The sequence below is a fragment of the Anoplophora glabripennis genome, unplaced genomic scaffold (genome assembly GCF_000390285.2).
Source record: "Anoplophora glabripennis isolate ALB-LARVAE unplaced genomic scaffold, Agla_2.0 scaffold113, whole genome shotgun sequence".
NCBI classification, from domain to species: domain Eukaryota; kingdom Metazoa; phylum Arthropoda; class Insecta; order Coleoptera; family Cerambycidae; genus Anoplophora; species Anoplophora glabripennis.
Genome location: NW_019416240.1, coordinates 73,597 through 93,661, shown reverse-complemented (window position 1 = coordinate 93,661; position 20,065 = coordinate 73,597). Strand labels below are relative to the sequence as shown.

At 30.8% G+C, this 20,065-nt stretch overlaps 2 protein-coding genes across 4 annotated transcripts; one reads left to right on the top strand and one right to left on the bottom strand.

Annotated features, from left to right (window-relative positions):
- Nucleotides 1–400: 400 nt before the first annotated feature.
- LOC108905972 (protein lifeguard 1) lies at nt 401–14,171 on the bottom strand. 3 transcript variants are annotated; one of them, XM_018709081.1, is made up of 4 exons: nt 13,973–14,171; nt 12,934–12,973; nt 8,812–9,024; nt 401–1,649 (listed from the first exon to the last, which is right to left on the bottom strand). In XM_018709081.1, the coding sequence occupies exons 2-4, from the start codon at nt 12,965–12,967 to the stop codon at nt 937–939; spliced, it is 960 nt and encodes a 319-aa protein (XP_018564597.1). In that variant the 5' UTR covers nt 12,968–12,973; nt 13,973–14,171; the 3' UTR covers nt 401–936. The 3 variants fall into 3 exon arrangements, with proteins under 3 accessions (XP_018564597.1, XP_018564598.1, XP_018564599.1); XM_018709082.1 differs by having other exon boundaries at nt 8,842–9,024; XM_018709083.1 differs by lacking the exon at nt 8,812–9,024.
- A 752-nt stretch (nt 14,172–14,923) lies between these two features.
- On the top strand, nt 14,924–19,200 carry LOC108905960 (ras-related protein Rab-10). The gene is made up of 4 exons (XM_018709046.2): nt 14,924–15,050; nt 15,184–15,383; nt 15,938–16,027; nt 18,476–19,200. The coding sequence occupies exons 1-4, from the start codon at nt 14,924–14,926 to the stop codon at nt 18,665–18,667; spliced, it is 609 nt and encodes a 202-aa protein (XP_018564562.1). The 3' UTR covers nt 18,668–19,200.
- Nucleotides 19,201–20,065: the final 865 nt, after the last annotated feature.

Genomic DNA, 20,065 nt, shown 5'->3' with positions numbered 1-20,065 from the left:
ATACAATACAAACATAATAATGTTTGTATTGTATTGTCCAAATGCACAATTTGCAAAAATGTTTTCAGTTTGTAACTTTAGAGGTCTGTAACTTTACTAAATTTACTAAGAATGTTCCTATGACAAATGAATATGAAATTACATCATTAAACATTGTTGCCATCAATCATTTTAAAAAAAGTAATAGAAACCTACACCAAAAACGTCTTAAGTTCTATACTTAGGTAATCACTCTTTATGATTGTTGACGATATTAATTTTAGTATAGTGTTTTAGAATTTGTTTATTGATTTTGTGCCGCGGCAAATAATTTCCACAACATATTTTATAGAATTTATTATTAATATAGGTACAACACAGAAATATTTACAGATTTTTATGATACAATAATTTAAAATTATTTTATCCACTATGGGTCTACAAACAATATAAAAAACTGAAAAGGAACTAAAAATTATCTTTAAATATTGAAGAAAATCTTATGAATTTTCTCATAAAACAGTAATTATTGATAACATGAGGCGGGGATCTATCTAGGTGGTAAAGACGTCCAATAGGTTTAAATATATTATGACTAACATCTAACATACATGTATACTATGACTATGGTCTACCAGAGTGCCTTCTCTTAACAATTGTGTACATAATATAAATATAAATATTAAATCTTTATATACTCTACCTTAATGATTACAAAAGTAGGTAAATACTTATTTAGAATTAACTTTTATTTAATTTAATACGCTTGTTATGTTTTTTATAAATTTTGCATTTCAGGAGCTTATATATTTTCCTTGTTATACATAGCAGAGTTAATAATACAATTTTCGTACTCACGACAGAAATCTACATTTATAATTTTGAACAAATTAACTCGCACATAAGTAATTGGTTTTAAATAAAAGAAACGAAGCAACAAAAACGAAAGAGTTATTCCTAGTCTCGAGATGTCCCTATGATAGTCAAAATGTACATGAAAATGTTAACAATATCAATGTAAAGATTCAAAGCAGCAAATATGTATTCCTCTGGGGAAATAGAGTACTTGTGTTTTCCTCCCAACATTAGTTGTGTGTCATAGACCAAGTAAATAGAAAATATCAAAGCACCTAGAGAGGCGTATACCAGTTTAACAATTCTATTGTGGACGAAAATCGCGACGATACCGAAAACGAACAATATTATTACAGCAACAAATAAAATGCCGCCCATCATAGTGAAATCCCATTTTGTTTGAAATGCGAATAAGGTCAGACCCAGACAAACAGCCGCTGTAATACCTACGGCCATTATCACTTCTTCTGACTCATAAGTCGAGGAACTTACAGCTAGAATGAAAGCTTCCGCGAATGTGAAAATGAACAAGAATATGAAATTCATAGGTGCCTTCCGGCGTACCTCTCCGCAACATGCTAGAGTAATAAGAGCAACTATTATTACGATCAAGGCTATAATGAACAGAGCTGGATGGCTTTGCACATATTTTCGCGTTGGAGTATGATATAGGAACCAAGCTATGAATCCCAAAGTAATTGACAACTGGACACACAAAATCGAATAAACTTTTCGGATAAATCCCCTTCTTATACTTGCATCGCTGAAGTCAAATCCTTTCACTTCAGGATCTTCACCGCTGTAGTTCGCAACTCCTGAAATAAAAAAAAATACGTTTCTATAATGAAGTTTAAAATACTCTGATTTCCTTTCTTAATTAAACTAATAATTTACAAATATTCATTTCATACTGACAAAGATTGTTATAATAATATTTTATATTTTTTTATTTCATAATACAGAATCGGTAATACTGGAAAGGTTCAGAATTTTTTCGGCAATCTTATTTGTTTTGAAAATTACACTCTTCTCAATAATAATCATAATAAATAAAAACATGGATTTACGTAGGATTCAATTCCCGAGATACAATACAGTTGTATTTTTTTTTAAATATGACTCATGGACAGGTTCAGGCTTTCAAGGTAGTTGAAAATTACTGAATAATTAATGGGCTGGTTGTCACGAGTTTTCGAGACATATCGCTCTCCAGACAAAATCATGGTTTGGTAAAAATCGACGTTACAGGCTAGAGATTTGAAATCACGCACGGGAACAATATACAGGGTCGGAAAGTCCCCATGGTTCATCGGCCGTTACGTGAGAGCGATAAAGAAAGACATAGAAATCCATGCGATAAAGATGGCTATAATGAGGGCGTCTAATAGTCACCGCCCATTTCGCCCTTCTACAAATAAGATCCACTTCTTATTTGTGGAAGGGCGAAATGGGCGGTGACTATTAGACGCCTTCATTATAGCCATCTTTATCGCATGGATTTCTATGTCTTTCTTTATCGCTCTCACGTAACGGCCGATGAACCATGGGAACTTTCCGACCCTGTAGACTAACGCACACAGCAAATATAAATACCAACCAGAGGACGTAATGTTTATTTTTGGAGTATGGTCTTCAACTCCAATTTCCGAGTTTCTTCCGAAGAAGACAGCAGTTATATCTCCCGAAATATCAAAAAGATTTAATAAAAAAGTGTAAGATCTCGGAAAGGGTTCCACATATACGTGTAATATACCTTATTCTTCATAATCAACCGACAGATACAAATAGGCATTTTTTGGCAAAATTAAGCTTTGTAATTATGCCTATTTAAATTTTAATTTGATATAAACATCTTTCAAACTTCATAATGCTGTAACTTCACGAAAAATGAAAATTTTGAGATAATTAAAACAGGCAAAGTGTGATTTGGAAACTGAATATTCAATTACTACTACATTTCGAGTTTAGTTAAAAAAAATTTTGTAGCTGCCAATAAAAAAGTATACTACTATACCTAATATAACAAAGTTTACAGTTCAAGTCAACATTTTGCTTGGAGTAATAGCTGAATGTTTTCTTTTCAAAGCATACCGAAATATTTTTTAGTTGGTGTGGATTTAATTTGCATACAGAGTGTACCAATTGAAACAGTCCACCTGAGATATTTTCAATGTAACAGGTTTTTCCGGAAAACTCCGAAACAGTTCGATTTTGCTTTCAAGGGGGATATTTTTTGATCATAAATTGATTGATGTAAAATTGGAACAAAACTACATGAAAAATTCTAAAACCCATGACCTTATCAAGACTTCGATGATAAACCTCAGGCAGAACAAAAAAAAATCAGCATGTTCGTAAAGAGTATTGAAATACCTTTAAAATGTGCCGCTTAACCCCCTCCCCCGTGTCATTTAAGATTTTTTAAGGGGTTCCCACCCCGTTTAGGGGGATGACCCTACATCTATGAATTTATGGTCAAAAGATGTCCCCCTTGAAAGCAAAACCGACCTGTTTCGGGGTTATCCGGAAAAACCTGTTGCAGTGAAAATATTTCAGATGGACTGTTTTAATTGGGCCACCCTGTATATTTCTTTCCAATGATCAAAATATTTTATTTTAAAATGTTGCTTCTCATTATAAAACTTTATAGGTACTTTATCCTCACCATTTCACCCTATTTAGGGGACATTTTAGCTTTTTACTAAAAAACGCCCTGGTAAATCGGATTCATCATCAAAAAATACACAAGATATCTGGTACAGACCTCTTTTGTGGGGTTGTGTTATCTACAAGATAATAATGAACTAATTTTTAAATATGGAACAAACCAACAACCCCTAGATTACTTTTGTCAAAATAATAGAGACTCTGAATTGACCGAACAAGGCAATTTATTGAAAGCTGATTCTAATTCGTAGTGTAGGTAGGTATAGTATAGTTTCAATACAGGGTGTTTCTAAATAAGTGCGAAATATTTTAGGGGGTGATTGCCGAATTTATTTTGTGAAAAAAAGTTCATATTAATGTAGGTTGAAATATGCTTCTTTTCGGAGATACATAGTGTTTAAATTTAATTTTTTTTATTTATTTTTATTAATTATTTCAGTTTTAGATATTAACTTGAAATTTGAAAAACGCTTTGGAGGGATAAATGCGCATTTTTTCTTTGGAGTGATCCGAATATTTCTACATACTTACAAAAGTGGCGTTCGTACGAGAATACCACATCACAACCATTTTTAATAAAAAAAATTGGTACGCCATTGACGTTTTCCGTTTTTTTTTTGAAATCCGCCATCAATTCTGAATGAAATTGGTCTCTCCAATTTTTTTGGCATGATGCACCGTTTTCGAGGGAAAAATAAAACATATTTATTGCAAGTTGTGTATTTTTAATTTATTTTGATACAATATTTAGTAGGCTGCTTTCTATGTTTCTAAATAAAACAGAACCATCAAATTTCGCTGTTTAAGATTATTGAATCTCATCAGTATGGAAAGATGAAACGACGACAAACGAGTTAGCTGTTAAAAGTCGTGTTGTCATATTCGTTAGTATTAAACTTTAATTATAGTAGGCATAATATTTTCAACCTCAGTAATGTGTCTAAATGGTAACAAGTCTAAAACAAAATTTAATTAGAATAAATTTGTTGGACTAAAAATTATCATCACTTCGAAAGCAAAATGATTATTTATTGTATTTGTTGTACTAATCCCTAGAGATATGACATTTTTATTTTGTTTAATATTCAATAGTGCCTGTCACGTGGTCTTTACATAAATTGCTAATAAAACCGAATTTCCGATTGTAACAGCAAAATAGTATGATTTCTTTTTTGTTTATATCAAGTGTTTTATTATCAATGAAACAAACACAAACAAAATGATTTTATATAAATTTTCGAAGTATATAGAAAACAGAGTTCTTTTTGTCACAGTAATTAAAATAAAGACAAAAATGGGGAACGATATTTTAATATAAATACTACATTTAGATATAGTCTTTCCGATCTCAATTGGAGACCAAAGAGCTAGGCAGTATGTACCAAGTTCGGTCGCTACGCAGCAACTCGGCATTGAAATATTTGAAAAACTTGTTCCCATATTTATTTAGCCATACCCATATACAGGTCTGGTCGAACTAAACGTGGAGGTGGTAGAAACGTATACGCCCAGTTGATGAAGGCGCGCGCGGGCAATCAGCGCACAAACACAGCCGCACTGGGCGACTGGCCATAAATTTCAATTGTTAACAAACTGCCTAGCAGTGCAGTGCAGCAATGTCGAGCAGTAATATCTTTTAATGAAAATGTAAATATTTTTGATATGTCATAAGCAAAATTTACCATCTATAATAAAATTGTTTGAGGACATAAATAATTAAAATATGTTGTTGGAACATATAATAGAAATTTTCTACAAATTATATACAAATTATTATTTTTTTACCTTTAGCAGAAAACTTTATTAGAGACGCCTATGAAACTCGTTAAATTTTATTGCTAGGCGTTTTTATACAAGTTCAACTGACTTCGGAAAGACTATATATTAAAAGTCCATCCTATTTTCACTATTAAAGAATTTAAAACGACTATCTACATAGCAATTTGTTAGTTCCACAAACCCATTGAAAACAAGAAAAATGGAGATTACTTTTCATAAAGGCAATATGAAAAAAGGTACTTTCATAACAATATCTCTTTCAGAATCTCGTGGGTTACATTACGTGTTGTATTTCGTCTCCCTGGAAATATCCTTTGTAATCGTATACTATACATACATATATCATATACTACAGATAAATGTAGCAAAGAACACAATTTTATAAATTGAATAGATGTCAGATTTATTTGCAAGTTTAAAATGTACTTTTCACGGCTAATATTTTGGGCGATTGGATCGTGAACAAAATTTTTGGTGATGTCTACTCGAAAGTCTAATCACTTGATCAGTTAACCAAATCAAAATATTGGATCTTTTACAAAAGCAAAATCTGGATTGACAAAGATTAAACTTAATGATTTCTTATGTAATGAATCCATAAGAAGTCATTTTTCTCAAAAACCAAGCATTTAATTTAAAAATAGTAAAATGTTTTTTTGCTAGAGAATAAACCACAATGTAAAAAAAAATATATTCATTTTGAAATATTTCCAGTGGCGTAGAAATTATATTAAAAATAGGGGTTATCAGAGAGAGCCCCTTACGGACGCCTATGATCGCTCTATTTTCACAATAATTTGTAAAATTGATAGGGTTTTTCATTCGTACACTTCATACTAAATAAAAAACAAATAGCCTTCAGTTTAAGAAAAAATAAATAAAAACCAAAAAATGTTTTTCAAGAGATTATGTCTCTAACAGGAAGCCTTTGAAAGACAAAGTGTTTACTTCAAAATTACATTATTTTGACGAGATCTATCGACGGTTAAGTCTTAATCATAAAAAACAAATCACCCTGTAGAGGAATTACCTCTTGAAGTTGAGTTGAAAATCGATTTTCGTTGTATTTTTTTTTTATTAAATAGTTGAATAAAAGCCGTGATAATTGAAACTATTTTTATAAATGTATTCAATTTACCAACAGCTGCTGTGCTCTACAGTTCCCTCCCCCCAAAAAAAAATTTTCAATTTTTATAGCCGTTTCTAACAATTTCATACTTTTTTAAGTAAAACAAATATACTTGTTTGTTATCCGTACAACGAACCCTTTTCAAGATAAACGCGTTGAATGATAAAGATAACATGTACAATTTCCAACATATCTTGAAAATCACAATTAGTTCTTTATGTAGCAAAGTAAATGTATAATGTCAAATAGCATTTGAGAATTTTGTTGTACAAATGTTCTATATATTTTTTTAACTTATAAAAGGACAAAAATCTTAAAAACGATGATAAAAATTAAAAAAAAGTAACGGTACAAATTTTTTTGAGAGACCAAAACTGTCGAGGGCGCTCTGCTCCTTAGCCCTCAATGTATGGTAGTTATTAGTAAATTAGGCAATTTTAAATGCGCGCACAAGCAATTTGGCCATCGGGATCTTACCAATACTAACATTAATAAGTAATATTTATTTAATGTCATATTTAGTTTTCTTGATTTCTACCTTCTATAAGTATAAATATAATACTTTACCATTGGCGATTATCAAGGTCAATATAAAGACCTGGTATCTAAAGTTACTTAGAGATTTTTGGTGATATTGGGTCCTTAAACAACTGAAGCAAAAAAAATATACAAAATAACAGCAAAGCATAGAGTTAATTTCCAAATTAAAATAAATTTAATAAATTGTGAAAAGCAGCAGTGTGTGTGCGTGTATGTGTGTGTTAAGCAAAAGCAGTTGAAAATATTTATGTTAATAGTTTTGTTCTCACGTATACTTTTAAGTGCAGTTAAATTTTATAACTGATAACAACTTGCCGCTCTATAAATATTTTCACGATAGTGTTAAAAATAAGTACTTAGAACCTACAGTGGAATAGGCAACTAGACTACCAATATAACTGTTTCACTCTACTATTTTACCTTTTCTAAGTACGCGGTTGTAACTTAATTATACAATTTTTAAAAAACTTCGATAAATTAAGGAATGAAACTTTTCAACGTTAAACATACAGGGTCGGAAAGTCCCCATGGTTCATCGGCCGTTACGTGAGAGCGATAAAGAAAGTCATAGAAAATAATGAAGGCGTTCCATAGTCACCGCCCATTTCGCCCTTCCACAAATAAGAAGTGGATCTTATTTGTGGAAGGGCGAAATTATCATTATAGCCATCTTTCTCTATCGCACGGATTTCTATGACTTTTTTTATCGCTCTCACGTAACGGCCGATGAACCATGGGGACTTTCCGACCCTGTATAATAATTGTTAGTAAAAAAAAATAAAAAACCTGTGCAAATTGTAACTGGAAATTTTAAAAATAAAATCTTGCTGCCTACCGTGCTGCTTTAATTCAGAAAACTACTATTCGGAATATTAAACAATTTGCTTCTGAAAACTATTAATAACGTATTACAAACGATTGCAAAAAATATATTTTTTGTCATTTCAAAATAAGATATCCGAAGAAAAACTTAAACAACGTTGTTTAGGCGTCCGTAGGGGGCTCTGATAAGCCCTATTTTTAATATACTTTCTACACCATTGGAAAATTTTCAAATTGAATATATATTTGTTTACAATGCGGTTTATTGAGAAAAATGGCTTCTTATGAATTCATTACATGTGAAATGGTTAAATTTTTCAAACAAAGTAATACAGAATAAAATATTTAAACGAATAGAAACAACAATTAACAATAGAGAACAAAGGAAAAAGTATCACAACAAATGTTCGAAATGTCCTCAAACCTTAATGCATTTCTCACATTGCATAATTAAGCTTTGAACCGATCTAATCATATCGGGATTGTGTTTAAGAGTTTCACAATTATTTTCAATTCTTTATTTCAAGAATACAGACTGGTGAACTATACACTATTTCTTCTAGGCACCTTCTATTAATCATTCATATTACAATTGCGAACGGGAGCAATAAGAGAGATATTTTGTTTGCTAATATTATTACAACATGGCATTTGGAGACCTTTTGAAACGGAACAAAACGAAACTTACCATCAATATAATAAAATTGTTTGAGGACATAAATAATTAAAATATGCTGTTGGTCAAATGAACATATAATATAGATTTTCTACACATTATATACAAATTATTATAATTTTTTACCTTTAGCAGAATGAAACTCAATAAATTTTTTTGCTAGGCATTTTTATACATATTCAACTGACTTCGAAAAGACTATCCATATTTTGTATAAAAATAATTATGGGAAACGACCCTATTTTCAAAATACTGACGGTCGGAAGTTTTCAAACTGACATAGTGTAACCTACAAAACATATATTCCTACTAAGTAGTTTTCTGAATAGTCTTTAATATTCCCATATTAAAAGTGAAAACGAACCAGCATTATTAGAGAAGGGTGTTTGTTCACCTGCACTATATGGGTCATTTGGTGCATAGGGTGGTGGCTGAAATCCAGGCCCAGGTGGGTACCCCGCTGGAGCTGCACCAGGGTAACCACTGGGTGGAGCAGTTGGATAGCCCCCAGCAGGTGGGTAAGCACCAGGTTGTGGAGGATATCCCGGTTGACCAGCATAATATGCTTGATTGGGATCTATAAAAGATAACAAATTGTTTAGTAACAAAGAAAAAAACACGAAAAACAAAACCATTACAGAGAGTACATGTTTATTATTTTCAGTACACAGGGTGTCCGTTAATCCGACTGCTAAACTTCTTCATGGTGTTGTTTGGATAAAACTAGCGCAAAAAGATGAGTGAACTAGGAATTCCGACTCCCTGCCAAATTGAAGACCTATAGACGATGCTTTTTGATACTCGTTTTTTAGTCTCAAAAATCCGCAACATTGGTTTATTAGTCAATTCTTCAGTAACTGTCTCGCCGGTTCACATTTTACCGACCAATGAAACACTTTTTCTTTAACAAGACAGTTATAAGCGTTGTAAGTACCAAAAATTGTTCGATCAACGGAGGAAAATAACTAGCCACATTCATAAAAGCACGTAGGTACTTTACGCGGACTAGTAGTGTTCCATCACTAAGAACTACACCAAAATATTGTTTAAAAGTAAAGTTAAACGTCGTAGACATGGGCGTAGCTATAAGTTTTACTTGGGGTGGGCTCAGGACTGCAAGATATATGGAGGTCTCAAAAAACACTCTGGAAATTAGCAACTTACCGATATAAAAAGTCACGCAGTCACCGACTTACCAATATGACAAAGGTGATAATACTATTAATTACACCCCTGCCCCTCCCCCTAGCTACGCCCATGCTCGTAGTTTAGGCGGAACCCAGCTATAGATGAAGTTAAACATTTTCTAAATGTTTAACGACTTCGTCTAGTTTTCGCTGAGATAAGAACGTCGTTCATATAAACCAGGATTAAGCCTTCCCTTCAATCTTGCATATGTTTTATCAATGACCATTTGGTAAGTTGCAGGCAAGTTAATAAAACCAAAAGGCATCCCATTGTACTCGTGCAAACGTCAGGAGAAATGAGAGATGTGAAATGTTTTGACACCTCTTCGACTTCCGTCTATTGAAAACTGGATTCCATATCTGATTTGATCAGGATTAGCGGTAAAGGACAACGTTCTTTAACTGCATTTTTATTAATGTCACTGTAACAAATATGGTCAAATTTTTGTCGAAAATGTGATTCTGTCGTCGTCGAGTCAATATGAACACTTTTCCAAATATACGAACGGAATTTCCGGATACCCTGCATACTAGGTTGAATTAAAAGTTAAAAGTATAGGTTACTCAATTATTAAGTAATTACTCGTATGTCGCGTCGCGTTCTCAATGTCACAGTTCATAATCGCCTGCAACAACTACACTTATTTTACTTTACATGAAGTAAATGAGGTCAAATAAGTTCAATTCAATACATGCGTTAACTCGACATAAGCTATAATAGAATTTCTCAAAAAAATTCGAGAGTAATCATTAAAAATTACTATGAACACCGAATGCAGAATTCATATAATTTTTGCAAAGTGATAACAAGTAAATTAACAATTAAATTAAATGTACACACACACACACACTTTTTTTTAGAACAAAATATGGAGAATTTTTCTACACACCGGCCTAAATTATTTTTAAATGTATATGTTTTAAATAAAAAGAAAGCTATATAAATATATATTTATTTGTATTTTATTATAAATTTTCATGATATGAGATTTGATATATAGTAAACATCTACTTCGTCGTTATACATGATAGAGATAGGTTAAGAAAAACAAACTAATTGGAGGTTAAGTTGATAAACAAACACAGGTATCATCTGTTAAAATCCAAAATTGGCCATCCATCCATGCTAGCAGGACTTAGAGCTAAGTACAGCGCTAGTTAGCTCTAATTTTGCATGTGACGTTGAACACACGCATATTGATTTAACGACTTTGACTTCGAAGGTACGAAGTTAAATCCGACCGTCTTCAAATTAAGTAATTTTACCATAGTGTCAAAATAGCATGGTGTACCTACGCGCATGTGATGACGTCACTTGTGAGAAAGACTGGCAAAATCGTGTCATATGTTGGAATGAAAATGTTAATTTTCTCTCCTTTTTCTGATAATTTACAGCTGTTGCAGCCGTACATCTTCGCATCAATCAACTTATTATGCAATCTCGGTAACGTTTCTTGAAAATTTTACACAATATTTAAAATTACGTTCACGTTTCAACTCGTAGATCTAATTAGTCCCTATTAGATCTATGTTTCAACTGTTCAAATACGATTCGTAGCATACTTACGTATATATGGAAATTAAAAGTTTTGATTTCAAATTTTCGCTTGCCTTTTCAATCGGAACCACGAAGCCGTCTCTAACCACACTACGCAGTGTCAATCGCAGACAAAATAAAAAACTAAGTCCAAGGTGACCCAAATTACTTTCATGAGAAGCAGAAAACGCGGCGCGAAAAATAATATTTTTAATAATATACTAAAGTCGCAGTAAAAGACATCGCCAGAGGCCGATGCTGCCGGCGTTTAACGTTTTTGTTGAAGTTTTATAACTTTCTATTTAATATTTTTTCAGGAGGTCCAGGTTTTGTAGGTTAGGTTTAGTGATGTATGTATAATAAAATATGTAAACAAATCCTACAATTTTACAGAAAAATCATTGGCGTAGGTAACGACTTTAACTTCGAAAGCCCAACAATCAAATCCGACCGTCTTGCACAATCATCCGATAGGTCAGACCGACTTTTACCAGCCCGACCGTCCACTTAACGCAGCCAAATAGCACTGCGCCAACTTCACGTAAGCAATTTTTTGAAAAAAATTAAACTTGCTCCTAAATATGCACATAAATTTTGCATTGTCTGTAAACACGGATTGAAGTGATTTTTGTTCTCCTGTTTCAATATAGTTCTGATATAAAGTATAATAAATTTCCTCTGTTTTTTAATTTTAGTAACATAAATATTACTCATAAATATACACCTGAGAAAAATCCAATTTTAGGGGATTTACGTTATCACGGAAACTTTTATAACAAACATCCTACAGATAAGGAAAACTTAACTACCACGTATTATCAAGTAGATCTAAGTAATCAGATTTTTAGGAAAACGTCCAGTCATTGGATATGAATAATAAAGGCATTCATAGTATTCTTCTATTTATCAACTACCAAGCTGGTAAATAGAGTTGATATAAAAAAATATGTTTGTTTTTTAATGAATGTGATAAAATCAATAAAAAAATTGGTTAATTTAGTAATGGTTACTTTTAACAATCAATCATAATTAGTGGAAGCTAAAGCAATGTCTCTTTGTCATTTGTAAAATAAAATTTTATTCTCAATTGTATTATGAAAACAGTAAATATTCACTGGAAACACCTATTTATCAATCCAATATACCCTCAAGAGTAGAATTCTATAATAAAAGTAAACCTGTTTACATCAAGTTACCTTGTAGTATAATTTTGCTTTGTTATAATAATGTTACAAGACTTCAAAGAATTTGGTTTTATTTAATTTATATAGGATCTCTTATTTTTTGGGATATTTCAGAGAAATTTTATCAGCTGGATATTTGCTTTTTACCTAAAACATAAAAGTCCTAAGGAACACCCTTGGTAATATAAGTTTTTTTCGTCATATTTTTTGTTGCTAATGTCAAAGAAAGTTCCTAATGCATGCATGCTACATTATTGGTTATTTAGTCTACGAACACACATTACCCAGGTTGGCTGAAATATAATCATTTCCATGAATTTTCCCACTAAATGACATATTTAAGCATAATTAATGGTAATGGAGTACCAAAAATGTGATTGTGCTTATTTTTCATATGATACTAAGGCAGCAAATTCTGGTTCAGATTTGAATGGCCTGATAGGGTTAGCATCAAATAATAAAAATTGCAAATTTTTAAATAGGTAATATAAATTCTGGTAGTGCCACAGTTTTATTTTTTACTTGAGACGTTATTTGCGCATATAGTTAATACCTATATATGGGTATAACTTACTTACCTTGTGCATAAGGTCCGTTATTCCACTGCGACATGGTAACCTAAAATTAAAAAAGTAATATTAGAAATAGTAAACTGTAAGTTTAGCTAATTTTCTTTTACTACTATGTTAAAATCGATATCAAATTAAGGTTGAACCATGGATAGCTTTATAAACTTTGGATAAAATAGAATTTATTTTTACATAACATAGTATATCTTTATATTTTTTGTTCACTTTGGTTTTAGTATAAAATAAATTGTATTTTAGGTTATTGTTAATAAAGAATTTGTTTTGTAATTGTTATTAATCTTTTTAAAAAACCTGTTTTCAAAGTACAAGTATCAAGAACGATGTTATTAGCCAAATTCTTGTTCCCGAGGCAATTTTATACAGGAAGTTCAGAAATCATGAGCAAAAAGTTTATAGAAGGATTCTACTTAATTTGTTTGTACACAATTCACATAAGTACGTTCAAAAAATGATAAGTGAAATTTATAGAAGTTCAACAACTGAAAAAAAATATATAAATAGAGATGTAAAGGTTTGTTTCATAATGAAATAACAAAATTATTTCAAATATGTACATCGCTTAAAAATAAATAATTAAATAACTTGCAAAAAATGATAAATAGGAAATACCTATTAATAGATAATATGCAGTTTTTACAACGATATGCATTATAATGGATTAGAAATACAAAATTAAAACGTTATCTTCGTTTATACTTAACTTATCTAATTGTTAACTATTAATATTTGGGTATTAATAAAGTAATATACCTAAACACTAATATTTACATGAAAAGTAATCTACAAATGGTAAGTACCTCTAATTTAATATTGTAGCCTTGCTATATATTACTGTTATTTTGTAAACTGCATGAAAGCACCAGCATCTACGCATTTTTATATAAAAGGAAAACTATAAATGGTCCATTAATATGTATGTGTGGAACACAAATTGTACAAGCTTGTAAAACTGTCAACAAATGACTATTTCGCCGATTTAAAATCAAAATTTAGACAGAATATATTTTAAAATTGAAATATGTCTTACCTAAATAATTATCAAGTCCAATTATTTCTCAAATCAATGTGAACAGTTAACGATTAACCAAACGCACCCTTATTATTCGATGTTTCTACGTTATTCTGGAGAATCGTAGTTTTCCCTTGAAATTCTGTCATATGTCGTCACTCGCACACTCGCAGTACCATTAGCCACTGCTATGACTCACGTCGCACTCTCAACCCTTGACCAATTGACAACAGATTGAAATGAAATGAACGGAACATAACTGATCCGCTTACTGAGCTCTACTGAAGCTAATTACGGAACGTTCCCCATGATATAAAATTCCATATGAGTAACTAAATAGTCATATGTAAAATTCTATTTCTAAAAGTATTTGCGATGTATAAGTATAACATAATAAGTAGAATATAAGTAATGATAGACTATTTTTAAAAATCCCCAAATATCTAGAAACTATAATTTCAGGATTGGAAATAGCAAATTTTTTATTATTATTTTATTTCAATTCCAGTGACATCACACAACACCATGGAGACCTTACACACTTTTGAATGTCCCTCTAGGATTACTTTTGTCAGTTATTAAATAATAATTTTACGAAAAATGTGAATGTAAAACTGTAAATTGAAAAAGAGTAAAATGAATCAAACATAAACTTATATTAAAATTAATTAAAATATTACAATAATTGTTACGTTTTAAAATTGTACAAAACATGACGTTGCTGAATTTCAGATTATTATTCACAAACCCTGTAGGGGTCTATCAATATTAAATCGTAGTGATCTAGACATAGTATTCTCGCTTTCTAAAACCATAAGAGTGACAAGGATAAACATGGTAACCTGAGCTAAATACCCGGAGTGAATTTTCGTTAACCCTACCCCCTAGTATTATTCTTGGCTTTGGGTTGGTATGAATATGAAGTTATTTTTGATTAATAATTATTAAGCGTCAAAAATATAAACGAAAATGGCAAAAAAGACATATGATCTGTTATTTAAATTGTTGTTAATTGGTGATTCAGGGGTAGGCAAAACTTGTATTTTATTCAGATTTTCAGATGATGCGTTTACAACAACTTTTATATCAACTATAGGTATGTCCTTTTTATTATGATAACATTGTTTTATAATTATATTTTTTGGTATTTACTTAATATTCTATCATGTGATTTGCAGACTATTTACTTTTAAAGTTATAGAAACGTTAAAAATCTGTAAATTTTTTAGGTATAGATTTTAAAATAAAGACTGTCGAATTACGAGGTAAAAAAATCAAACTACAGATATGGGACACCGCTGGACAAGAAAGATTCCACACAATTACAACTTCATACTACAGAGGCGCAATGGGAATAATGCTTGTATATGATATAACCAACGAGAAAAGTTTTGAAAATATAGTGAAATGGTTACGAAACATAGATGAGGTACCTATCTTTTAGATTGAGTTTTCAGAATGAGTGTCACAATTGTTAATTGTATGATTTATTCTCGGGTTGTGTGAAGTGATCCACAAATCCACAATTTATGCTGATCCTATTGAAACTAATTTACAACAAGATATATACCAAGTAATTTCTTTCATTTTGTAAGTGTAACAGGCCTGTAAATATTACATACAATATTTTAACTCTGTTCGCAAAAAGCAAAGACATTTTTTGTCATTTTAAAGGTAGCTAATTCAAATTAAAAAAATGGTCTAAATCTTATCAAATAAATTTTTAATTTGTTCGAACTAGCTTAATAGACTAGAATAAATGTGTAAGTTGATACTTAAATATGTTTAAAAGCAAAGAAGTATTAGATCATATCTTAAAATAACTAATTTAGAAGTTACACAATGGGCAGGGAATACAGTGTTTATGTTGTCTTTTGCAATAAGATCTGTACAAAGTAAGGATGGAAATTTGTGGATAACTTCAAATATGTAAAATAAGAATGTTCGTATTTTACTAGTACATGTTGAACTTGTTTATTTTAGCATGCCAATGAAGATGTAGAAAAAATGATTTTAGGAAATAAATGTGATATGACTGACAAGAGAATAGTTAGTAAAGAAAGGGGAGAAACGGTGAGTATATTTAACAGTTTATTAATGAATATCAATTTTTTGACTAAGTTGTTATTAATTTTATCTAAATTATACAGATACAGAGTAAGATAAGGTTAAGCAATATTCTCATAAACTAATTGTATAGGTATTTCCTGCAATTTTATATTTTTGGAAATACTAGTGCTATTTCAAAGTTCTACTCGTGGGTTTATAACAAGTCCAGGAAGCTTTATGCCTATGTTTATATTAATTTCAAAGCTAGTGTCAATAATCGATTACTGAGTGACAACCTCCATGAAACAGAAATATACAGGATGCTAGAATATATTTGAAATTCAAAGTACGCAGCACTCTTAACCTGAGCCGATATCGTGTGATATTGCTGTTGTGGCATATGCTATAAATTATCAAAATTAGTTTTGCAGTTTGTTATCCTCTTATTATGATTTTTGATTCAATAAGTGTTTTGGCAAACTATGATCAATTTCACACTTGAAGCTTTCAAGGCATACCTGGAAATGGTAGCAAAACGAGTACAGGATGCATTTCAGCATTCAATGATAACTGTAGGGTTTGTAGCGGCCGGGAAAACCGGGAATACTAGGAAAAGTCAGGGAATTTGTTATTCTTCATAAAAAACGGAATAGTCAGGGAATTTTAAATATGTTCATGAATGTCGGGGAATTTGATGTTTGCAACTGGAAATTTTGTGAAAGCCGGCCCTGGGTTCTTGAAAGAGAAAACTATTTGTGGTTTTGAAACCTTTATAAGAGGTGTTGTTAGGGTATAAAAAAGAATAAGGAGTCCAGTAAAGAAAAAATTTAATGCATAAACACCAATTAGTATGTAAAACTTAGCTACAAGTGACCTGAATTTTTTTTAAGTCGGAAAACCTGGAAAAGTCGGGGAATTCTTTATTACTTTTGAACTATGAACCCTGAACTGTGAAGTATAACGAAGAGTTGAAGGAAGTCTAAAAGAGGCTCTTGAAGAGGGCACTGTAAGAATCTTGAAGAAAAGGAAGAATTCTATCTAAGGGATCTCAAAGTTCAACTTTGGAAAAAGAGGGAGGCGAATTTACAAAAATTAGCGTACTTTCGATCGTTTCGGGCGACTTTTAAGGGCATTTTTAGCATATTTCCATCACTCCGACGAAAATCCGAGATATACAAATTGGAGATTTTGTCGTCTACTTTCAGATGCCGTTTTCAGAATTTAAATCGGACCATTTTTGATAAATCGCCACGCTGTGCAAAAAAAAACCTAATTTGTTTATAACGCAATTGTGCAAAAACTATGTATCAGACAGAAACCATCTTGCGCACAATTAAACTACATATTATTATCTGTCATTTTCGGCAAGATTGTTTTTTCAGCTTCAAAAAGTGACCGCAAAAATCGCCCGTTTTTTCACAATTCGCAGAAATCTAAAAATATGTTTTTGGTCTCAAATTACTCATCATAAAAAATTTAAATGAGCATAGCTTTTAGTTTTTTGAAAATTTTCAAAAATCACCCCTATTTAGGGGTTGAAAAAACGCCCAAAATGAATTGAATATTACCAATAAATATAAAAACTATTAGCATGTGAATTTTTCTATCGAATGATTCTTGATACAAAGAAAGATTTATTCTCATGACTGAAATAAGCATGTTGAATTAGAAAATCCACCCTTAAGCGTGCTCATTAATCATCCTCAAAAATAGAGAATATCAGAAATAATTGTAAAATTCCAAAAAAAAATGTATTAAGATAATTCACATGCTAATAGTTTTTATATCAATTGGTAATATTCAAATTCTTTATTTTTGGCATTTTTTCAACCTTTAAATAGGGGTGATTTTTAAAATTCTCAAAATACTAAAAGCTATACTCATTTCAGTTTTTTACGACAAGTAATTTGCGACCAAAAACATATTTTTATGTATTTTTTTTTTAATTCTCTGCGAATTGTGAAAAAACGGGCGAAAATCACAGGTTTTTTGCGGTCACTGACGGATTTTATGAATTTTTGAAAAAAGGTCTATTTTAGAGGGTTTTCCGGATTTTCTCTGTAAAAAATGAACCAATCGGGTCGCACAAACAACCATTTTATAGGTTTTTTATTCTCTACAAAAGTCCTATTGAGAGTAAGACGATTCCGTCATTATTTTTCAAGATGTTATAAAAGAAACAAAACAATGTCATTTTTTGCAGTCTTTATTGTTTAAAAAAAAATTATTCAAGACTTTGCTGGGGAAATCACTTGTAGTGTGCGTCTCTCAGGCTTCAGCAGATCTTATTGCTGACATATCTGGCTGAAGAGAAACACTTTCCTACCTACCTGGAAAACCTGGAAATATCCGAATTTTTTTATATTAAAATTTGGTATCTTCCGCGAGTTATTATCCGATGTTGTACTTTTCTAGCTGGAAAAATTTGTTTTCCCTTTAGTCTGGGTTCTGCTAAACACGGTTTGTTTACAGATCGCTCGAGAACATGGTATAAGATTTATGGAAACCTCTGCTAAAGCCAATATAAATATCGAAAGAGCATTTAATGAACTCGCAGAAGCAATTCTGGACAAAACCGCTGGAAGAGAGCCTGGAGATCATATTGACAGGGTCATGGTAGATCGAAGGCAACAATCCAGCACCTCAAAGTCATGTTGTAATTAGTCAAGTCATATTATTTTATGTTAAGGTATATGCATGTGAACTGATTTCTGTTAAGTAAAATGCTCATAACTTAATGTTATATTTTAATGCGAACAAATAAGTTTTTGTTAAATTGTACCAAATTTCTTTGTCATTTAAGCTATCACATAAATTCATATTTATAAGAATAACATAGTTTTTCTAAAGAAATTGAGGCTTTCTAATTTTTTTTTCTGTAATTTGTTATTGTTTTTTTTTTCTTGTAATTGTTGACTAATCCATATATAAATATTTATGTAAAAGCTTTAAATGCTAACTTTTTTGTTTTAAGAGAACTTCAGCCCTAGTGAATTCATCTGCCCTAGTTATAAATTATTTTTCAATTAGAAATCAGGTATAAAATGTTGTGTAAAATTTATTATAAAAAATATCTCATTTAGTAGCTTTATTTGTTTATTTTTTTAATAGGAATTTAATTGCACAATTTGTAGAGTATGCTTTATTAATTTCGATTTGTGTAACTACGGTTGTTATTAAAATTTTTAATATATCTATATATACTTTTTATTAATTAAAAACACACCTCTAATTTTTACAGACTTCTGTGGCAGTTGTCATCGACGTTTGTACAATGTTCGGACGATTGCCACATTGTCGATTTATATTTTGACTACTCTGCTTAAAGAATACATCGTAATGATTTTTAGAAATTGCAAAAGTCGGACGTCAAATAAAAAGCGGAAATATACAATAAAAGAATAAGGTTAAAATACGCGAAATTATTTCGTTTTTTACAAATAAAAAAAAATCAGAAGTCCAGACTTTGTGCTAAAAGCAGGAATTTTTAATAAATACAAAATTAAATACTGCCAGATTTTTTTTTTTTTCATAAATAAAAAAATGAGAAGCCCAGACTTCAGGTTAACAGCGAGGATTTTTAATTATTAAAAAATTGGTAAAATTCTGTGATTTAATATTTTTTCACAAATAAAAGAAAATCATACAATAGGGTCGTTTCACACATATTTTTTTTATTTATTTGAATTCAGTATGTTTCAAACTTAATATAGCTTTTTTCAGAAATTTGCTTTTACTAATATTAACCGAGATATACAACTTTAAAATAGGTATGAACATTTTCCATCCTTTTCTATAAGGCGTTGTGACGTCAACTATGTCGCATGCGCATTACGCTTTAAATTTAAGTTGGTACAACAAGTTAAGTTGGCTATTCTGACATAGCTGGAACAGTTACATTTTCTTGTCATTTACATTTACACATTTACCATTTACTATTTTTTGTTCTGTTGGTAACTGGTTGTGTTTTTGTTGATTATAATTTTAATTAACATGGAGAATATGGAAAATTACAATATACTTATCAATTATCACTGCCACACTCACTATATAATAATAAAT